At 43.8% G+C, this 20,893-nt stretch overlaps 1 protein-coding gene across 1 annotated transcript; it reads right to left on the reverse strand.

Annotated features, from left to right (window-relative positions):
- Positions 1-1,202: 1,202 nt before the first annotated feature.
- MUC13 (mucin 13, cell surface associated) lies at positions 1,203-20,337 on the reverse strand. Its single transcript, XM_087439729.1, has 9 exons — positions 20,314-20,337; positions 17,362-17,417; positions 14,367-14,530; positions 10,207-10,332; positions 9,739-9,865; positions 9,031-9,068; positions 6,965-7,049; positions 4,682-4,863; positions 1,203-2,713 (listed from the first exon to the last, which is right to left on the reverse strand). The coding sequence occupies exons 3-9, from the start codon at positions 14,503-14,505 to the stop codon at positions 2,706-2,708; spliced, it is 705 nt and encodes a 234-aa protein (XP_087295855.1). The 5' UTR covers positions 14,506-14,530; positions 17,362-17,417; positions 20,314-20,337; the 3' UTR covers positions 1,203-2,705.
- Positions 20,338-20,893: the final 556 nt, after the last annotated feature.

The following is a 20,893-nucleotide window of genomic DNA, read 5'->3' on the forward strand; positions in this document are numbered from 1 at the left end:
AGATTCCTATCTTAGGAAGTTCATTCCCCTCTGAGTTTGCAGGACGATCAGTGAGAAAACCTTTGTAGAGGTCCTGGAGAGCAGAAACAACTGAATTACAGGCCATATTGTAGAAGAATCAAAAGCACCTTTGAACACAAAACCCATTTTCATAAACATTACACATGTACATATTTAGAGCATATTATTTTAATTCAAATAATAGCAATGAAAGTCTCTGAAGAATGGTTGACACTCTGGTCTGGGAAGCCCAGAGTTTGTATGGCCCAGGACCTTTGAGAAGCAATGGAAGCTGGCGTGCTCTGGTGCAGAGCGGCACAAGGCAAGTGGGACTCTTTAGAAAAAAGGTTCAAATAGCCTACTTCTAGCACTGAATCTAGAATCATCTTCAAATGTAAAGGAGGTAACATGTAGGTCAGAAATAAAGTCTGTGATGACGTTACACTGGTCAGCCAATTTTGTTATGTCTGCATTAATTCTGCTGCCATTAACCAATTGGTTGATGACTAGTGTCTTTACTGTGGGCATTAATAGCTCAGAAGAGGGTGTTTCTTTTATTCCATTCACCACCTAGCCTTGAGAACACAAGAGTAAACTGAGGTGGCATCAGTGAGGATGCTTTAAGCTGCAAAAACAGAAACAACTACTCAAACTGGCCTAACAGTCCCGTCCAGAGGCTTCCAGTATAGTCTGATCAGAGCTCCAGCTCCACTTTCCATGGTTCTCTCAGCTCTGCCCCCCTGTACCTGTCAGCTCAGCAAAACTGAAGCAGTTCGAGGCCTTACATCCTCGAGTCCACTCACCAGAACAAAGAGTTTCTCTTCCTGAAAGCCTCCTACCAAAATTCGGGCTTTATTCTAACTGCATCTACTTATGCCATGTGCTCACTCTTAAGTCAATCCCTGTGGATTGGGATGGGATTCCACTGATTGCTTGGGCCAACCAAGGCACACCCCTGGGAGCTGGGGGTCAGATCAGTCCCACCCAAAATGCTTGGCTGCTTCATAACACAAGGGGAATGGGATGTGGATGAGGAAGCAGCCAAAAATGTCTACTACCTGTTAAAAATTTAACTTGGGTAATCCAACAGCCCCTAATGAGGACAGCGGATGTCAATCCATCCAGTTTGCCATGTGTCACGGCTGCCGTTGCAAGTGAGACTTACTGCCACGTGCGTCACCAAAACCCTGAACACAAGGAAGGACGCCATCTACCAAAGATACTTTATTTGTTACCTTTCACAGTTAACAAGTCAAGAACAAATAATAACAACAACAAATAAAAATAACTTGCAAGGGGACCAGACATGAGACATAAACAAGGACACTCTTCACAGTAAAGAAAGGCTGTGCTGGATGTGGCTGCCCCCATTCTTGGCTGTGTGTGTCACCAGCCACGGCTGCGGCCTCGAGGAAGTCCTGCTGGAATCTGCATCACAGGGCTGGACATCTGGATCCAGAGCACAAGCCACCTCTCTCACCATCAGCCAGACAGAATGGCTGCAATTTCAAAGCGACTTCAAGCTCTTGCTCCTGGGGGTTTTGTCTTCACACCTTTTCCTGGCCTCTGAGCTTGGATAGGGCATGAATTAGAGGCAGTGCCCATTTGCTCCTTGAGGAGGAGCATCTGACAATGCAGGTGGATCCTGGGTACCTTCTTCCTTACTCATCCTCCCAGCCCAGCTTCCTTCTGCCTCTCTTCCTCCCACTTCTGGTCATATTTTTTCTCCCTGCCTCTGCCACCTACTGGCATTTCAAAAACTCTAGAATGCACCCATGGTGGACATTTCTAGTCCAGGCCTTCTAATTAGCATCAGACAGGTCCTGGATGCCCAGTCACTCCTGCCAAAAAAGCTGAGACATGTCTCTTTTCTGTCCTTTTGGTGTGAGGCCAGGTCACAAGCTCCTGGCAGTTCGAGGATAATGAAATCCTTACATTGATGGCTAGAAGTAGCAGCCCTAGTTTAACTTGTCAGAGAATGAACTTTGAGAACCTTAAAAGATAGTATCTCAGGGGCTGGCCAGGTGATGTAGTGATTAAGTTCGCGTGCTCTGCTCTGGCGGCCTGGGGTTCGCAGGTTTGGGTCCTGGGTGCAAATCTACACACCGCTGATCAAGCCATGCTGTGGCGGCATCCCACATATAAAGTAGAGGAAGACGGGCATGGATGTTAGCCCAGGGCCAATCTTCCTCAGTAAAAAGAGGAAGATTGGCAACAGATGTTAGCTCAGGGCTAAACTTCCTCGCCAGAAAAAAAAAAAAAGTATCTCTTCCCATCCTCTAGGACCTCCACAGCTGATGGTAAGAGTCTCCCAGAACTAGGTCACTCATCTGTAGGCTATCAACTTGAGAGCAACATTCTCCCAGGAGTGAACAATCTTGGGGAGCTTTTCTCTGGATTGGAAATGGTTATTGCTGCCCCAACAGGAAAAAAAAAAACCTAACCATTGTACTGATTGGAGAAAATCAACTACCTTACCAGTGCTGGTAGCATCTATGTGCATTCAATTTCATAGGTACTCAGTTAGCAAACAAGCTCTATTCACAGCAAATGCCCACAACTTCCACTCAGAGAGGCTAGATGTTGGATGGAAGAAAAATACCAAAGGCCAGATCTTTATGGCTGCTCACTTCTCCATCAGTCTTTTAAATGTTCAAAATAAAAGCTCGTACATTGGGTTGAGGGCCATGGATGTTTCCGGATTTTTACCATTCTAGACAAAAGGAGGGAAAGAGAGAGGGAAAAAAAATTCTTAGAAAAGAAGTATTCCAACAAAAACACATAAGAAAATTTAGATTCATAAATTATTAACATTATTTTAATTAACATTATTTGAATACTACTATTCAAATCAGAAAAGCCATTGTGCTAGGTTCTTTATATATTTTAGCTTATTTGATTTTTGTCCTATGAGGTAGGATTCATTTTGTCCATTTCATGGACGAGAAAACAAACCCAGAGAAGTCAAATAACTTGTCCAGGATCACACAGGTGGTAACACACAGATAGGAAGAGCAAGGCTTTGAACCCAGGTCTCTGACTCTAAATGCCATGCTTATTCTCCCACTTACAGGGCTCTCTTTAGAGGTTATACTTGAAGTAAGGGCTACACTGATACGGAGGAGAGGAGGTTTTTAATGAGTTTGCTGGTTAAGGTTGGCCTTAGGTGGGGCCAACAGGAGTTCCCACGGCATGTCCATCTTTGGTATTGCTGCAAGACCCTGTGTCTAACCCAACATGGTGCATTTTGTGCAACTCATCTCTTTGTACACGTTAAACATTTAGACTTCCATGACTAAAGGAAAGTTTATGTGCAAAATAAGCCATGGAATTTCAAAATAAAAATGTCAAGTTTTCTCAGAATGTTCACAGTGCATTGAGATCCTCAAAGGGCGGCGTGCTCACCCGGGCAGTCTGCAGAAGAGAAATGTGCGCGCAGAGTGCGGAGCCTGTCTCCCTTCTCAGCCCCGCCCCCACCAGCCTGTGTCTCCCTCCTTCCTCCTCTTCATTTTGCTACTCTTCTGAGTCCTCTTACCCTCCACCTGCTTTCCCTTTCTCCCTAGTCTTCCTTTATTAAAAAAAATATTTCTCTTCTTGCCTTCTCCTTTGCCCTCTCTCTTCTCTGGCCCCCTTTCTGCTGTTCCTTCATCACCTCTCCTTCCTTCCATCTCAGTCCCTTGTTTCTCTTCCCCGCAAGAGTCGCCTCTGACAGGCTTGCTCCTTCCAGCATTTCATTCAGAACACATTCAGCAATGCCGCTACGATTATCAATACAAATCTAAAGAGTACAGCTGTTCTTGAAAGTCCTCCCCAGGGAGATAAAATGTTACCAGCCTAACTTGCCTTATCTCTTTAGAAATTGATCTGGTCGCCTTGAGGCCTGGAGGGAGGGAAGGAGAGATTTGCCTTTCCATGGGCTGCCTGAAAAGCATCCCACAGATCCTGACATGCAACAGTCCTTCCAGGCCTGACCTAGGTCCTAGGTCCTAGGTCCTTAAACAGCCTGGGAATTGTCATCACAACCACTGGAGTCATGTCCACAGAAGCTTGTAATTTAAAGGGACCATAAGGGAATCTAAATTAAGCTTCTTTTTTTTACGGCTGAGGAACTAGGAGACCAGAGAAATTAAGTGATGTGTCTCAAGTCACAGAGATGATTGGTGTTAGGGACCAAGGGGTGGCTGTTTACCATAGCAGGGAGCTTCCTCTGATCTTTCTCTTTCTCTTTGTTTTTTTGTTTTTTTTTTTTTGTGAGGAAGATCGGCCCTGAGCTAACATCTGCCAATCCTCCTCTTTTTGCTGAGGAAGACTGGCCCTGGGCTAACATCCGTGCCCATCTTCCTCTACTTTATAAGGGACGCCGCCACAGCATGGCTTGCCAAGCGGTGCGTTGGTGCGCGCCTGGGATCCGAACCGGCGAACCCTGGGCCGCCACAGCGGAGCGCGCGCACTTAACCGCTTGCACCACCAGGTAGGCCCCTGATCTTTCTCTTTGGATTAAAAAAAAAAAAAAAAAAAAAAAAAAAAGCCTTTGGGAGCAGCCCCAGGTGAAGAGAGAATAGCCAGGTCCCTACTCTGCCCTGGGGCTTTTCACTCCGAAAAGCCAATCAGAAAGCCCACTGACTCACCTAATAGTCAAGGCAGGGCATACCTGTCTGGTTTGCATAAGGGTTCTGCATACCTCTCCGGTTTGCATAAGGATTCTGTGGCTGACCATCTCTGGAGATATTAGTCCTGACTCTCGGGAAGATGCTCCCGTCCGCTCCTGGATTGCTGAAGCCTGTTGTCTGCTGCAGTCTCAGATTTTGATAGTCATTGTCAATCAAGTTCTGTTCTTCAATATTCTGCCTTCTGTTCTTTGATCTGTAATCAGTGAAGAAATTAGGATCTGACAATAAGGGAAGGTCCTTGATGCAAATGTTAGTATTCTTTTTAAAAAATGTTTTCAAGTTTTGAAATAATTTCGAATTTACATGTAATTTACAAAAAAAAAAATTACACAGAGCTCCCATACATCCATCACCCAGACTCCCCAATTGTTAACATTTCTGAACCATATAAGAATAAGTTGCAGATCTGCTGCCCCATTACCCATAATACTTTTACTTCATTCAGTGTAGATTCCCTTAGTTTAAGGACGGTCTCCTCATAAGCTCCGTGTAACCATCAAAACCAGAATGTTAACAGTGATCCAATATTACCATCTAATTCCATGGTCCCGTGCAAATTTTTGCTAATAATGTTAGTCCTCTTAAGTATGCTTTTGAATTATTTATGAAAATAATAATACAAGTCAAAGAGAAAAGGTGATTAGTGATACAATTTTTCATTCGGGCAAAGTCAACATCTACAGAATCACCTCAGTGAATAAAATGGGTTCCAGGAATTACTGTCTTAAAAGGAGAAATAGAAGTTGCCCAGGTTCTGCTGCAGCCCCTCAAGGATCTCAAGTGTAAGCATTCAAAGCCGTATGGAAGTACTTGCAGGTCAGGGAGGCATCTGCCCCCAAGTAACGCTGATCATGACCCTTCCTTCCTTCTGGCCCACAGGCCATCGTCCTGCCCCTGCAGTGCCCTAGACTGTTAGAGTGGGGATGGGGCCTGTTGCATCTCTGATGCCCACAAGGCCCTCTCAGTGTGACAGTCACCCATGCCTCAGTCACACTAGGAATGTCGTAAAGGAAGACCCACACACCCTGTGACCCTGACAGCCAGCCCAGCCCACAACAGGGTCCTGCCCTTTGACAACACTCCCGTCTAAGGCGACTGAGGAGAGGCTTCCTTCCCTTTGAAATGGGCAAGACGTTAGAATTCTCGGTGTGTTCCCGAGAATCACAAATCTGAGGCTGAGCTAAGAGCAAACCTGACTCTGCAGCAGGAAGGAGGAACTGAGAATATGGCTGTTACAGGGTCACAAGGTTCTACAGCAGCCCCTGGACGCTGGAGACCCAGGACAGTTAGCCAATTCTAAGAAAGGAGGAGACAGCCTTGCTCCAGAATCAAATGTTCTGGTCCTCTCCCTGGAACAGGGAAAGTCATATTCCCAGTTCCCAGCTTTGAGTCCTTATAATTAAGTCTCTGGGGGAAGAGTTAATATCAAAATAGAATAAAAGAAGAAACAAAATATTTTAGGAAGCTAAAATCTATTTATCTTCTCACATTACAGTGCGAAAATACCTATTGTGCCAAAATATAAGATATGGGATAAATGTTGTAAAAAAGTAGCTTATGTTCATCAAAGTGGAATCCCACTTGGCACATTTTGAATGAAACAGAGATAATAGTACTCTCCCTACTGTTAATGGAGGGAACTTGGACATATCTACCTATGTGCTGAATAAATGAATGGACCCTACTTAAGTTCCCAGGAAGAACACTTCAGGCACCAAGCTGAGAAAGAGCCACGCAGAGATAACAGTTTCTACTTTTTTAAAACCAAGGGGGTTCAGCTGAGGCTGATTTGGACCATTTGCAGCAAGGTCCTGGGCAGGGGTGTGGCTTGATGAAAATTATATTTGACAACATCAGTGGAATTAAATACTGTTAACAAAGAGTTTTTAATGACATCAGGAAATGGCTTCTATGTCCCATTATAGTGTTAAGCAAAAATAAACCTCAAGAAAACTTTTTAAAAACACAAAGGATACCAAATTATGTGTATAATATCATTTAAAAAGATAGAAAAAACCCTGGAAGGACATATGCCACAATGTCGTTGCATCAGGGTTGTGGGTTTTATGGGTGATTTTTATTCTGCTCATTTACACATTTCTCTATTTTCTTCAATGTTCATGTATAGCTTATATAATCAGAAGAAAATTAAAGCAAGAAAAAAAAGTCATTGGTATTAGAGAGGCCTCGCCTTATTTCTCATCTCTTGCCTGGGAAAGGCCGGGTGTCTTTGAGAACTAGAGTGTAATGCCAGTGGCGCTGTGCCCTTGGAAAGGGACACTTCCATTCCGTACCTCAATGAGACGATCCATGCGATCACCACGCCGAGAAGGAGGATGGCAGCAATAACGCCCACGATGGTGAGGGTCAGCTGAAATGCTGAAAGGGAAAAGAGAAGAGTAGAACAGCCTCCTACAAGCAGGCACCACTGTCTACTGCACAGGTACGTGTGTTCCCAGTGGCTCCTGGTTGTGAGGACAGTCAGGCTCTGGTCTCCAACCCCTCCAGGACCAGGCTGGGTGGGTGGCTAACCTCCTTTAACTCTATCCCCCTACACCCCCAGCTGCGTCTTCAGAACTCAATCAGAAGAGGCAGCCTTGCCAGGTAAAAGAAGACCATAAACACAAAGAACGCCATAGTAGCAGGGCCTTCCTGGGCTTCATGGGAGATGGGATCACAACCGAGGTCCACACACCCTCCTTACCTCTGCTGCCTTTGCCTACCCACCATACTTGACCTTGCTGATAAGCTGGGGGAACTAGGTTGGAGTCAAATTTGTCACTAATAGAGGATCCAGGTAATGGCTTGATAGAACTGATGAGGGAAGAGTCTGGACGTTCATTACCACTCATTCTCCTCCTCAAAATCTGCTCTGTCTATTGAGAACTTAAAATATGGCTATGAGATGGCCTGTGAGTGTAACATACACAGCAGATTTCAAACACGAAGGATGAAAAATAATGTAAAATATCTCATTAATATTTCTTATACTGATTACATGTTGAAATGATAATTTTTTTTTAATTTTTTTAACACTTCCTTTTTATTATTTATTTATTTATTATTTTTATTTATTTATTTTTTGGTGAGGAAGATCAGCCCTGAGCTAGCATCCGTGCTAATCCTCCTCTTTTTTTTGCTGAGGAAGACCGGCTCTGAGCTAACATCTATTGCCAATCCTCCTCCTTTTTTTTTCTTCCCCAAAGCCCCAGTAGATTTGTACGTCATAGTTGCACATCCTTCTAGTTGCTGTATGTGGGACGCGGCCTCAGCATGCCTGGAGAAGCAGTGCGTCGGTGCGCGCCCGGGATCCGAACCCGGGCCACCAGTAGTGGAGCGCGCGCACTTAACCGCTAAGCCACGGGGCGGGCCCATGAAATGATAATATTTTTGAGATATTGAGTGAAATAAAATATTATTAGAATCAATTTCACCTATTTCTCCTTGCTTTTTAAAATTTACTTAGAATTTTTTTAATTTGAAATTAAATATGAAGCTCACATTATATTTCTTTTGGACACTGCTGCTCTAGACCCCTTGGTCTCTTTCTGCTACATAACTGCCATCCACACCAACTCCAGCCTGGATTCTTGGGGCCGTAGACCAGTAAGTCTGGAAAAGACCTCAAAGGTCATCTGGTCCAAACCGCTAAGTTTATAGGTGTGGACACTGAAAGCCCGGAAGAAAGAAATGACTTTAGTAAATCCAGCCTTGCAACAAAATACAGTAGAAATTGAGAGCATTTCTCATCACTAGCTTTGTGGCTGGCTGGGAGGCCACTGAAGAAGGAAGTAATATTTCCTTCATCTTGGACCATTGATGTAAACTTTAAAATATAAAACAATTTAAAATATAAAGTTAGTATTGTCCCAATCTGGTGGAGATGGGGCATAGGAGAGAAGGAAGCAATTGAATTTGCAACAGCACATGCCAAACTAGTAAATAGGCCTGAAACAAAAAGATTGGCTTATTTAGCTGCCTGGTTTCTAGTTCTGCTCTCCCACAACCATAAACATTTTTGGAATATACTGGTCTTTTATCCTTTCTGTTAGCAGACAGTGCATAGTTAAGGTAATGTAGGAAATGAACATAATGTTAGGACACCCTTTTCTGGCCTGGGACAAGGGCAGAGGTGCCAGCCCACCTCATGGGCTGAGTTCTGTTATCTCCTGTAGGAGAGGTGCTGCTGCCTGGGCCTAGGGCAGGCACGGGATGGCGTGACCCAGAACACAGACTGCAGGCAGCTTTTCTCTCTCTTTATGAAGGGAGCCAGGGACTTTGGGGGACTGGACAGAATTGTGAATGTGGCCAATCTTTGTTTCTCAGGTGCTTAATAACAAAGCAAGACTTTCATACTCACGGTCTTTACAGTTGACTCCACTGTAGCCAAATGCACATCTAAAATACAATAAGCAATAGGAAAGCATGGTAAAGCTCCTTGTGGGAAGTGGGAGTTCCCACCCCACTTCCATGTCTTCCTTCCCACCTTCCTTTCCTTCAACCCATCCCCCCCTTGCTCCTTCTCCCCTTTCTCATTTCTTCCTTACACTCCCATTCTTCCAGGTAAGCACCTTCCATGGAGCTCTAGAAAGCTCTGGAAAGCTCACACAATCCCATGTGGTCTCATTTGCTACTGACTGGCTATTCCATCCTCTGAGCTCCGAGAAGATTCAGCAATTCAGGTAAAGCTCAGCCCCGGAGGCATGGTGGGAGCCCCTCCCCTTGGGCTGTAAGAACATGTAGCTCTGCCCCTTTTTACTGCCCTGTGAGCTGGGGCGTCTTATTTATTATATTCTCTGAGCTTCGGTTTCCTTACCTGAAAATAGGGAACTAATACACTCCTGACAGTGTTGTTGTGTGAGACATATTACCTAGTGTGGCTCCTAGCACATAGAGAATGCTCAAAAGCTATTAATGATGATGATGATGATGATGATGATGCTCTGTACCTACCAACTTATGCCAGCGTACCAACTTCCTGACCCTAAACCCATATATACGTTGCAAGCTCTATCCTTTTGGCCTAGCTCCGGCTATGGCAAGATAGAAAAGGAGTGATTTCTCTTACTTTTGACACGTGCCCTGACCATCTTTCTCGTAGCCCGACAGGCACACGCAGTCAGTGCTCCCGTCATCCATCAGTAAGCACTGCTTCTTGTTCTCTTCATTGCAGCCATCAGGACACTGTGAACTAGCTTCAAAACAGAGTGACTTCTGAGTAATTTTCACAAACAACCTCTTCAAACCCAAAGTGATGTCACAGAATTCAATTTTTTTCACACTGCTTTTCCTGTGTCAAATGAGGTGCTCATTGGCTCTGCACATGACCTGCCTCCTGTGAGGCTGCACATGGGCTACCTCACCAGCTCTTCCCAAGGTCCCAGTCCAGGTCCATATGTTTATTTAAAGCCAAAATTCACATCCCTCAGACTCCGAAATGCTCATGGAAACTCGAGCAGTCAAGTTTGTATTTTGCAAATGCAAAAGGAGAGAGCATAGGTGTTGTGAAGAACATTTAGAAGCGGGTGGAACTTACCAGAACAGAAAGGGATCTGTGGGCTAGGTCTTTCCAGCCCATCTTTGCATGTACATAGTAAACCATTGCTGCAGTCATTGTCATCCTTCGTCTTTTTACAGCCATAGTAATCACACCGATCTTGCACTGAGAGGCACAAACAATTCAAAAATATATTCAGCAAGATAATATGGATAAAGTAACTTGTAAAAGTACTCCATTCCATTATTGTTATAATTGCCTTTTAAGAAGTTTTGGGATTTAACAAATGAAAATCTGGGATTCTGAAATCTAACTCCCCAGTCCTCACTTCCATGACTATTTCCTTATATTATTCAATTCAAATTAATTCAATCCAATGCAGTGCAATCATGTTTAAGTTCAAGTATCTCTTTTGCACCTAGCTCTGTGCTGGGTTCCACAAGGAACACAATAGCTATGTAACTTTAGGGCCCATCTTTGTAGAGTTACATGTTTGAACCCATAGAGAGTCGCATCAAGCAACTCATAATCTAGACTTTAAGTACAATGGGAATTCAGGGGCTCAGGTACCTAAAGATAACATCATGGAGGAGCTGGGAATTGGGTTAAGTCTTGAAAAATAGGGCAGATGTGAACAGTCAAAGGAGAGGTAAAGTCTGTCTAAGTGGAGTAATCAAGGTGTAAAAAGAAGCAAAGCATTCTTGTAGGGAGTAGTGGAGCTGTACTTGGGTAGGGGGAAGGCAGGGTGGTGAGGTGGAAGAAAATAGAGAATTCTTGACTCTGCCATTTATTGGCTGTGAGCTCTCTGTTCAGTCATTTGATTTTTGGTGGGTCCAAGTTCCCTCCATCTATAAAATGGGGCTAATACTTTTTGTTTCACATGATTGTTGTAAGAAATAAATGAGCTAATGTAATGTAAGTGGCGCTACAGGAGTCTCAACAAATAATCATTCTTCTGTGCATTCATTGATAGAGCAATTTGAAGGCCAGGCTAAGGACATTGACTTTTATTCCACCAGCCTGAGAATGCATTGGTAGATTTTGAGCAGAAGCATGACATGAGAATGCAATCTTTCAAGAATGTTAGTCTAGAAGCAGGTTGGAAGGCATTAGGAATAAAGAGATGAATCTGAGACTAGATTAGGGGAAAGAATAGGAGAATGCAGAGTGGTTATGTGGTTACTCTCTTCTAAACATTCCAGACCTGGAACCAACCTTCCTTCACCACCTGTCATTTGAAAATGCCACCAATTAAAAGTCTAGGGAGGGCTGGCCCCGTGGCTTAGCGGTTAGGCGCACGCGCTGTGCTGCTGGCGACCCAGGTTCAGATCCCGGGTGCGCACCGACGCACCGCTTCTCCGGCCATGCTGAGGCCGCGTCCCACATACAGCAACTAGAAGGATGTGCGGCTATGACATACAACTATCTACTGGGGCTTTGGGGGGAAAATAAATAAATAAATAAAATTATATTAAAAAAAAAGTCTAGGGAAAGAGATTCTAGGACTTTTGACATGGAAGAGAGAATCTGTCTTTGCAGCAGAAGCTGGAGAGCAGGAAAAGTGATTTTCCTCTAACAGTTCTGAGGCTCTCACTTCCATTTGCCGGTGGTTCATGCTCAGTAGCCATCTCTATGGGCATCATTTAGTAATTTGCTCATGTATCTTAGAGCACTTGCGTGTTCTCAGAGTGGAGAGATGTTGAGAGGAGTTGTCAAAAGAAAGCAATTCTCAGAGCTGAGGCGATAGTTTCAGATATGCAGGGCTTGTAGCCAAGGCAATTACTAAGGAGAGCCAAAAGGAAAGAACTGCACAGGGGACCCCAACTTTACCTTGAAGAATGCACTGGTTATTTTGAGCTGGTGACCACTCCGAGTGGTCAGTCCCCATGCTGATGGGGACTTTCAACTTCCTCACACTTGCTAGAAGACTCATATAGCCAAAAGCAGAGTATGTGATAAGGTCTTGTCTTGCCTTGCTGACAAGTTCATCTTCCAGGGGGTAGAGGTTCTGACTGCATGAATTGCTACTCTGGACCAAATTCTGACCCCAAAGAGAAACTGATTGGCAGGTAGAAGCGATAGGTCCCGTGGAAGACAAGGACCAAGTGATAGCCAGAAAGAGGAGCATGACTTTGAGAAAGTAAATATTGAAATGTTCAGCAAGGAAAAGATGTAGTTCCACGGCATGAGACTCTAGACGATGAAAATAGTTCAAGAAGGTAAGAAGCTCTGAAATGCAATTCTAATTATGCAGCTGCAAATGATCCCCATGAGTTGTAAAATAAAAAAGTGGAGGAGAGGGTCAGGTAATTTAAGAAACTGGCATGGTTTGCACAGGAAGCTCTCAGATGAGAGAGATAAATAAAATATGGAAAGAAGGTCCTATAACCAAAGATGGAGATTAAAAATGTGACAGAGAAAGTTTAGAGTCTCAAATGAGCTCAGGCTTACCACACACAAAACCCAAAATAACCAAAAAATTAAAATTAAAATTAAAATTAAAAAATATAACAACAAAGAGCAAAGAATTAAAATGAAATATGGGCAAATTAATGGAGCTGTGTGTGTCTGTGTGTTTTCCCTGCTACCAGGGGCTCATGAAAAAGCCAGGCCTGGTGGCGTAATGTTGATGGATGACGTGAGAAAAACTGAATGTTCCACGGGTATTTTTCTCCAGTATTTTCTGCTAGGACATATCACTTAAATGGAAAAGAGTTGAATGGACATTGTTAAAGGGACCGCAGCCCAAGGAGGGGGTACAATGCAGAGGAGCCCCCATCTTTTCTGATAGAATTGTAAGTCTTTTATCCCAGAGCATTTACATTCCAGGTCCTGAGAGATCAGTGAGAATCTTTGTGAAATCTTGAAGAAAGAGAAAAGGTGCTGGAAAATTATAAACGCACAGGATTTTTTTATATTTTCAAAAAGAGAAATAAGTTTTGCATACTAGGCCAGGGAGGTTACAATAATCAAAAAGCAAAAATTTAAGAGACTAAGGAAGGAGTCTTAGAAGGAGCAAAAAGAAGGATGAGGGAGGCAGGAGGGGGATTAGGAGAATGAGGGTGGAGGCCCAGAGAGAAGGGGACTTTAAGAAGGGAAGGATAACAGTGTCACAGAAGGGAAGGATACCACTGCTACAGAAAAGTCAGATAAATTGTGCCTCAACAGAGGCCTCTGGATTTGGCAACCAGGACTGAGAACCAGTTGCACAAAGCTTCCCCTGGGGCTGGCCCTAACAGGTCACTTCTAAGATGAGGAACTCCTGATGGGTGCTGAAGTGGGTTGATTGCAGTAATAGTGTCAATTTATTCATGCCTTCCTGTATCCAATTGCTTTGGTAGGGCCCTGCCACACTGTTCTTGGTCATGTGAATTGTGTTGGCCATCAGGACGGTTGTAAATGTGACGTAAGCAGAGACTTGAGAAACACCTGTGCATTGAAACTTACCTCCTTGCTGCTCTTGAAACCCTTTAGGACCACCCTGCTGGAGGATGACAGACCATGTGGAGCAGAGATAAACCATCCATCTGAACCATCACAGATCGATCAGCCCCTAGCAGACCCACCCAACAGCTAATGGCAGAAGTTATAAGTGAGCCAAGACTGGCCTAGATCAGCAGAACTGCCCCGCTGAGCCCAGCCCCAATTCAGATCCACAGAATTAGAGTGTTCCAATAAATAAATAGTTGTTGTTTTAGGACACCAAGTTTTGGGATGGTTTGTAACACAGCAAAAGTGAACTGTTATGACACCTGAAACTAATATAATGTTGTAAGTCAATTATACCTCAATAAAAGAAAAAAAAAAGTGAATTATTAAGGCTGTGCTGTGGGCTTGTATGTCAGCCTAAAGGGGAAACGGTGTAGGTAAACTTGCTATAATCATTTGGGAAGCTGTAACTTGGTGTAAAGCCCTCTTGTTTCTCCTTCCTTCATCTTCCCCTGTCAAGAGACCATTTGTTCAAGGCTACCTTCCAAGAATAGGAACAAACTGGTCAGTTTGATGACTTGGGCGACGGCTGGAAAGGAGCAGAGGCCGAGTGAGAGAGGAAAGGGAGGAAGAAGGGACTGGTTAAAAGGAGACTTGGAGACATCTGTGGATTTGGTCATCCAGTTCTTCTTGCTACATATAATGCAAAAGTTTACAAAAAGCTAGGTAGGTCTTTAGGTAAACTTTGAATAAAATTGTTTGATACTTACTGGTATAACCTGTGATGTCACCTGAGTATTTTCTAATTGCCTCTTCAATTATATCAGACACTCTCTCCTCATCTGCGCTTGTAGTTTCTACAAGAATGTTTACTACTGCTACATTAACAGTCTGGTCACCGGCACGCATTTCAGATCTTGCTGAAGGAGATATGCTAAAAATGAAATGAATCCATCATTTGATGAATTGAACTGAAGGATCAACAAACAGGTCTTCAAACCTCCCAGACTCCCCAATCTCCCAGCTCTAGTCCTGACCCAGTGTCCCATAGCCACAGTTGAGGCCCAAATACGGAGGCCTGGGGTTACAGTAAGATGGCAATTTATAGGCCCCAAGATGTCTATTCAGAGGAAACCTATGGCTACAACAATGTCCTGCTGGAGGATACTTAGGAAGGTTGTGGACAACAATTTTTAGGATCTAAGAGGCTGGAGCTAAGCAGAAGTAGAGCAAGTAACATCTGAACTAAGCTGTCGCTTTCTGTAGAACGTCAAGAGTAGGTCTCTTGCTGAGCTGTTCAATCTCAGACTCATACTTGGAGAGAGACAGAGGGATGTGTGTTCCTCCTGTGCAAGAGAGAGCAGTAATCAACCATATGAAGTCTGGGTCATTTCCAGAAAGTGCCAGGAAGTCAGCAGGCAGCTTCAAAGTGGGTATGTGATTGGGCCTGGTCACACAGGACCCAGAGGTGAACTGAAACAAGGCTGGGGGGAATATGAGCATGTACTACCAAATCCTCTCATCAACTACTGAGAGCCTGCTATGAGCAAGACATTATAAGAGTCTCTCTCTTTCTAATCAGCACTGCAGTTTGGAGCCCTAAGAACAGCACTGCCAAGTTCTAATTCTTTCATTGTCCAAAAGGAATCAAGTGGTACAACCATTAAGAGAGAAAAAAAGGACTTTTTTTTTTTTTTTTGGTAAGGAAGATCAGCCCTGCGCTAACATCTGCCAATCCTCCTCTTATTTTGCTGAGGAAGACTGGCCCTGGGCTAACATCCGTGCCCATCTTCCTCTACTTTATATGGGACGCCGCCGCAGCATGGCCTGCCAAGTGGTGCGTTGGTGCGCGCCCGGGATCCGAACCGGCGAACCCGGGGCCACCCTGCAGCAGAGTGCACGCACTTAACCACTTGCACCACTGGGCCGCCCCCCCCCCCCCAAAAAAAAAGGACTTTTAAAAACTCTTTCCCTATTTGATTTGTGGCTATGTGTTTTTAAGTCTCAGGTTGTATTTTTCTTGTCCGATTTTTTTTTCTATACTCCATTTTGGCTTTTGAATAAATATAGAAGCTTGAAAATATAGCCAGCCTACTTAGGAAATGTTTACAGCTGCGTTGGTTCTTCAGAATAATCAAGAAAATCCAAGACACGAACCAAATTCTGTTTTTAGGGACGACCACCTCAAAAGGGAGTTCAAAAAAGCAAAATGGGCTTCAGAATTCTAATTTAAAACTGTCTACCATGATTCATTCATGATACAATTTGGAGGTGGCAGTGGAATGTATAGGGCAGTGAGAAAGGGTACTTGATACAAGTTATTCTTTATCAGTTGGAAGATGACCAGAAATCGATGGTAAAATTTTGCGGTAGAGCTAGGAAAGAAAATGCCATCCATAATTCATTCAAAGAATCTACTAGTAGGCACTTTGATTCGGAGGTAGACATTACACTCATGAAACAGTTAAAGGAAACAATGGAGCCACTGTGCACTGTGACCAAAAAAGGGTAGTGTAAATGACTTGAAATCAACTAGGTGCCAGGCACTTTGCACAGGGAATCTTTCAAATGTTATCTCATTGAACTCCTCCCAAGGTTCCAGGAAAGTCGATCAGATTGTCCCAGTTACACAGATGGAGGTAACAAAAGTTCGGAGAGGTTAAAACACCTGCTAGGCCACACAGTGAGAAAGTGCCAAAGCCAAGATTCAAGTACAGATTTGACCGACACCATCACACCTCACTGTTCCTGTTTTTATCCAGTCATCCTCGACGCACAAACTCCCTGTCATCTGCTAAACCAAACCAAATGCCCTGAAACAATGCATAGCCCTCCAGCTTTGTCCGCTGTGGACCTCCAGCTTCCGAGCCTCTGCCTTGGGGCCCAGCCTCTCTGCTTGCTGCTTGCCCCTCGCTAGGCGAGCACTGTGCCTTCCATCCCATGCCTGCTGGCCTCCTGGCTGCCAACCACGCTTGCTCCTCATTCACTGCCAGCTCAAAACTCACCGCCTTTATATATATATCTACTTTATTCCACAAAGGATTTGACAAAGCTTGTAAAGATAGGTGCGATAGTAAAATCATAAAATAGAAATACATTAGAGCTGCTTCCTTCTGTACAGCTCCACTCATCTTAGAGCATTCCTTCCTCGGCCTGTGGTACCTGTGTATCAATATACTTCAGAGAAGGCTGAGATAGAATTGCTAACTTATTGAGAATCCTCTGCCTCTTTGGGCCCCTAAGTAGCACCCAGCATTGCTCATTGCGTATTGACATGCTCAATAAATACTTATCCTTACAGCACAAAGACCTCACTATTGGCCCTTCAGTAGCCAGATGTGTGCTTGGGGTGTTCTTGTCTCCTTCACTCCCTTGATATGAGGAAAGAGATGATGCCTGTGAGCCATTGATTCTCTTCCTGGCCCCCGGGAATACACATTCTAGGGGTTGACCAGGTGTGGTTTGTAGCCAAGGGATCAAACCAAACAGATCCAGGTGATGCCTGGGACCACGTGTGCAAGTTGCTGAGTAGCCAATCACAGACAGCATCTTGCTGTCCCCAGGTCACAACCTGCCCATCCTGGCCAGGGTCAGCGTGACATTAGAGGCAGGGCCCTCCGCAGTGCTCAGAGTGATCATCTCTTCTTGACATTTGACTTGCCACCAGAGGGCCTTATTGCTGCACCGGGAACTCAAGAGAAGACCGGAAGTTAGGCAAATGCACACCCACCTCCAAAGTACCCCATTGGTCCATAGCAGACTTACCTTACTTTAAGAATTACAGTCTGTCCGTAGTCAGTGTTGTTAAATGCATTTCCAAACTGTGGAGGAAAAGAACAGATTTAATAATAACTACAAAGAGGGGGAAAATGTGATACTGTATCTAGGTGTTAACATAAATACATTTGTACATTCATTTATATAAACATACATGGTTCATCACAGCAAATTATTTATTCTTGACATGTGCTCTAACACCTTTCAGTAACTTTTGCTCAAAATAGTAAGATTCTGATTTAAGTCAGAGTTATCCAGGAAAAAGATGGAAACCGAAAGCACTCCGCCAAATGGATGGTCATACTCTTAAAAATGAGGTGACTAACTTCAAAGAAACTCTCTTAGGCTTGAGTTGTGCTCTAAGAGCAGAGATAACTTGAGATACTTTTAGGGAAGTGGCCAGAGATAAAGCGGGGACCTCTGGCAGGGGTGAGGTGGAGGTGGGGTGGGGGTTCCAATTAGAGCATAAGCTCTCTGATGCCAAGAACGGGGTTTTCTCTTTCTTATGACAGAACCGCCCCCACTGGCCCAGCCCCCAGCCTCCCCCATAGCACTTAGCAATCCCCAGGAAATGCTCGACAAAGGCTGGTTGACTGATGATCGAATGAATTAAATGTGAGAGCTACAATCATGACCTTGGACGTGTCCTCCCCTCTCTGGGCCTAGGTCTCCACATTTATCAGATGAGTGTTGAACTGGGTTGGTGCAACCTTTTTATAATCTACAACTTGATTATTTTTCTCCCCATGGGGACCCCACATTTTAAAAGATCACAGCAACCAATGTCATTTAAAAAGATGTCAAATAATTTCTCTTTAATTCTAGTCAATTTCAAATAAATTTGATGCTCTAGGTAGTCTGAGCAGCCTTATATCCAGAATATGTCCATATTCCTTTATCATATTTTAAACATTAGGAATAGCTGGTATTTCTATAAACCATCAGGGTCCCAGGGGTCCACTTAGGAACAAGTTCACTGGATGACCTGCAAGGTGCCTTCCAGCTCCCCTGGTGACCATTGTCCATTTGATTTTCTTAACCCCAAAGAAGAGTTTGTGAAGTTAGCATCTGGCATAGGACAAAGTGTTTCCTTTTTTTTTTTCTCTTCCAGGTCACCCTTTGAGGCTGCTGGGATATATACCTCTGAATCTGAAGGGCTGCAAGGCTGGACAAGAAGGCAGGAGCTATTGAAACGGGCCTGCCTGGCCTCCACTGCACCACAGAGCCAGCAGGTGAGGAGAAGGAGAAGCAGCTGTGTGATCAGGCAGGTCTGGGTTCAAATCCCGACCTCTTCACTCATCAGCTGGGTGACCTGCAGTCAGTTACTTAACTTTCCTGATCCTCGACTGCCTCATCCATGAAATAGGCACCATAGCGCTATCTCCCCTGTGGGGCTGTTATGAGAATTAGAAACATTACACATAAAACGCCAGGCACAGCACGCAACAGGGAAACTCCGAAGCCCTGTGTCGACTGTCCGTGTGGATCCAGCTGGGTAGAAAGTGGATCCCGGGAGACTTCTCAGGGCCTGAGCTGGGACTGTCCTGGCTACAAAGTCTGCTGAGAGGACCTTGAAGAAAGTAAATTGTCTCTATTTTCCTATGTCTGGGAGTTGCAAGGAAGTTCTGGCATATTTCTTTTGGAATAAAAGGTCCTTGGAAATTATAAGAATGTTCTAACACCTCTACCCCCTGGGACCATCAAGATTGAGATCAAGTCTCTACACTGCTCTCTGAGACCTAGGCATAGGCCTGTAGCTGGAGGGGGCTTTTGGACGCTCATACCCAAAGCAAGTTTGGGAAATGTAGTGGCCACAGTGGCCAGTGCTCAGTAAAGCCGCAGGAGACAATCGAGGGTTCCCTGACAACAGGAACACATTGATGTTGGTGTCTTCAATGGTCTGAATATCATCCAAGCTGGTGAATAGGAATGTAGATCCAGGATAAAAGGATAAGGCCCTTTTTTTTGCACAGGTGGTACGGCAAAGGAGCAGGGGCACGCCCTGGGATGCGCCAGCTGGGGTTTTTATCAGAGCAGCACCAGGCATCGGCTATTAGCTTGTGAGCACTAGCTCTCTCTGTATGATGTGTAAAATCATTTAGATAATAATTTTTTACATTTTACCAATTCTAATAACAAAACTCTTGTGTAATGATGTAACGCCAGACTGAAAGATACTGTCGTAGAATAAGACTTTAGTTTTTAAAAGTGTTTCTCCACCTAGTGTTCTAAGACAAAGTTACAGGCTAACATTTTTTTCCTTTAAACTTTAAGAAACATTGGCCGGATGCCCTCTGCGAGGCCTTCCAGGTCTCACATCTATGGTTCCAGAATGGAGAGCTCTATCCTTTTCACGTTCACACTCACTCACAATAATCAAAAGGAAATGAAGCTATTGTTCATTTTGACATTTTTGAAAGTGGGGGAAAAAAGTAACAGATGTTAAATTCAGATGGAGTTCCCCTTCCAGACGTTAAAAAAAAGCTAAGTAGGATGGAAATTTATGCAAATTTGAATGTAAAAAGAAAAAAAATCATCTTTAAATTTTTTCTCTTCGATTCAATTGAAAATAATTTATTTTAATTTTTTATTAAATTATCTGTCCATTTAAAAAATATTCTAATAGTTCATGTAACAATGAGTCTGGCATGACTGGAGCAAGCTCCTAAAGGCCCTCTGCTGTGCCAGTGCTACTCTTCTAGGTGCAGGATCACGGGAAGCCCAAGGGTCCCAGGGGAGGGGCCTGGGCAACCGGTAAGGAGTGGCACCCAGGGGGCTCGGGACAGCTGCTGTGTACCAACCAGTAAGGGTGCGTTTCACCACCTGAACAAGTGGTACAGCTGCACCAATGAGCACCACCTGAATACCAGCCCAATGCTCTGCAACTCAGAGTCAGAATGAAGAACACTTATACAAGAAGGAAGGTTGGAAAATACTTACAAATGTAGTGATTTCATGATATAATTCTTGATAGGCCACAGAATGTTCATCTTCCAAGCCAGATGTTTCTGATACTTTTACTGTAATTGTTCCGGGGAATATCTTTCCTGAAATTCAAGCAGAATCTTTCTGTACTATTTCACACAAAGAGGGTCATTTCCATTGTGTTTAAAACATAGATTATTTTTCAAAATTCTAAACATTATATAATGATAGGACAGGAAGTCTGGAAATATGAAAAATGTTACTCCAAATCCTGCTTGACCTAACACAACCATTTTCATTTTGGTATATTTCTCCCAGCTCTTTTTCTCCATGCATAGTTTACATTGTTATAATTCCAAGTTTATATCATAAGTCATTTTACTTATTATTATATAATAAGAATTTTTCCAAATCATTACCTAGTCTTCATAACTATCATTTTTAAAGACTGCATAATATTCTATGACATATATGTTCCTTGACTGATGTCTCACTTTTTTGTTTTTAGTGGTTTTAATTATTTAAAAGGAAAAAGAGGGCCGGCCCTGTGGCTTGGTGGTTAAGTGCGCGTGCTGCAATGCTGGTGGCCCGGGTT

This window comes from Ceratotherium simum, chromosome 15 (genome assembly GCF_057802395.1).
Source record: "Ceratotherium simum simum isolate JZ-2026a chromosome 15, ASM5780239v1, whole genome shotgun sequence".
NCBI lineage: Eukaryota > Metazoa > Chordata > Mammalia > Perissodactyla > Rhinocerotidae > Ceratotherium > Ceratotherium simum.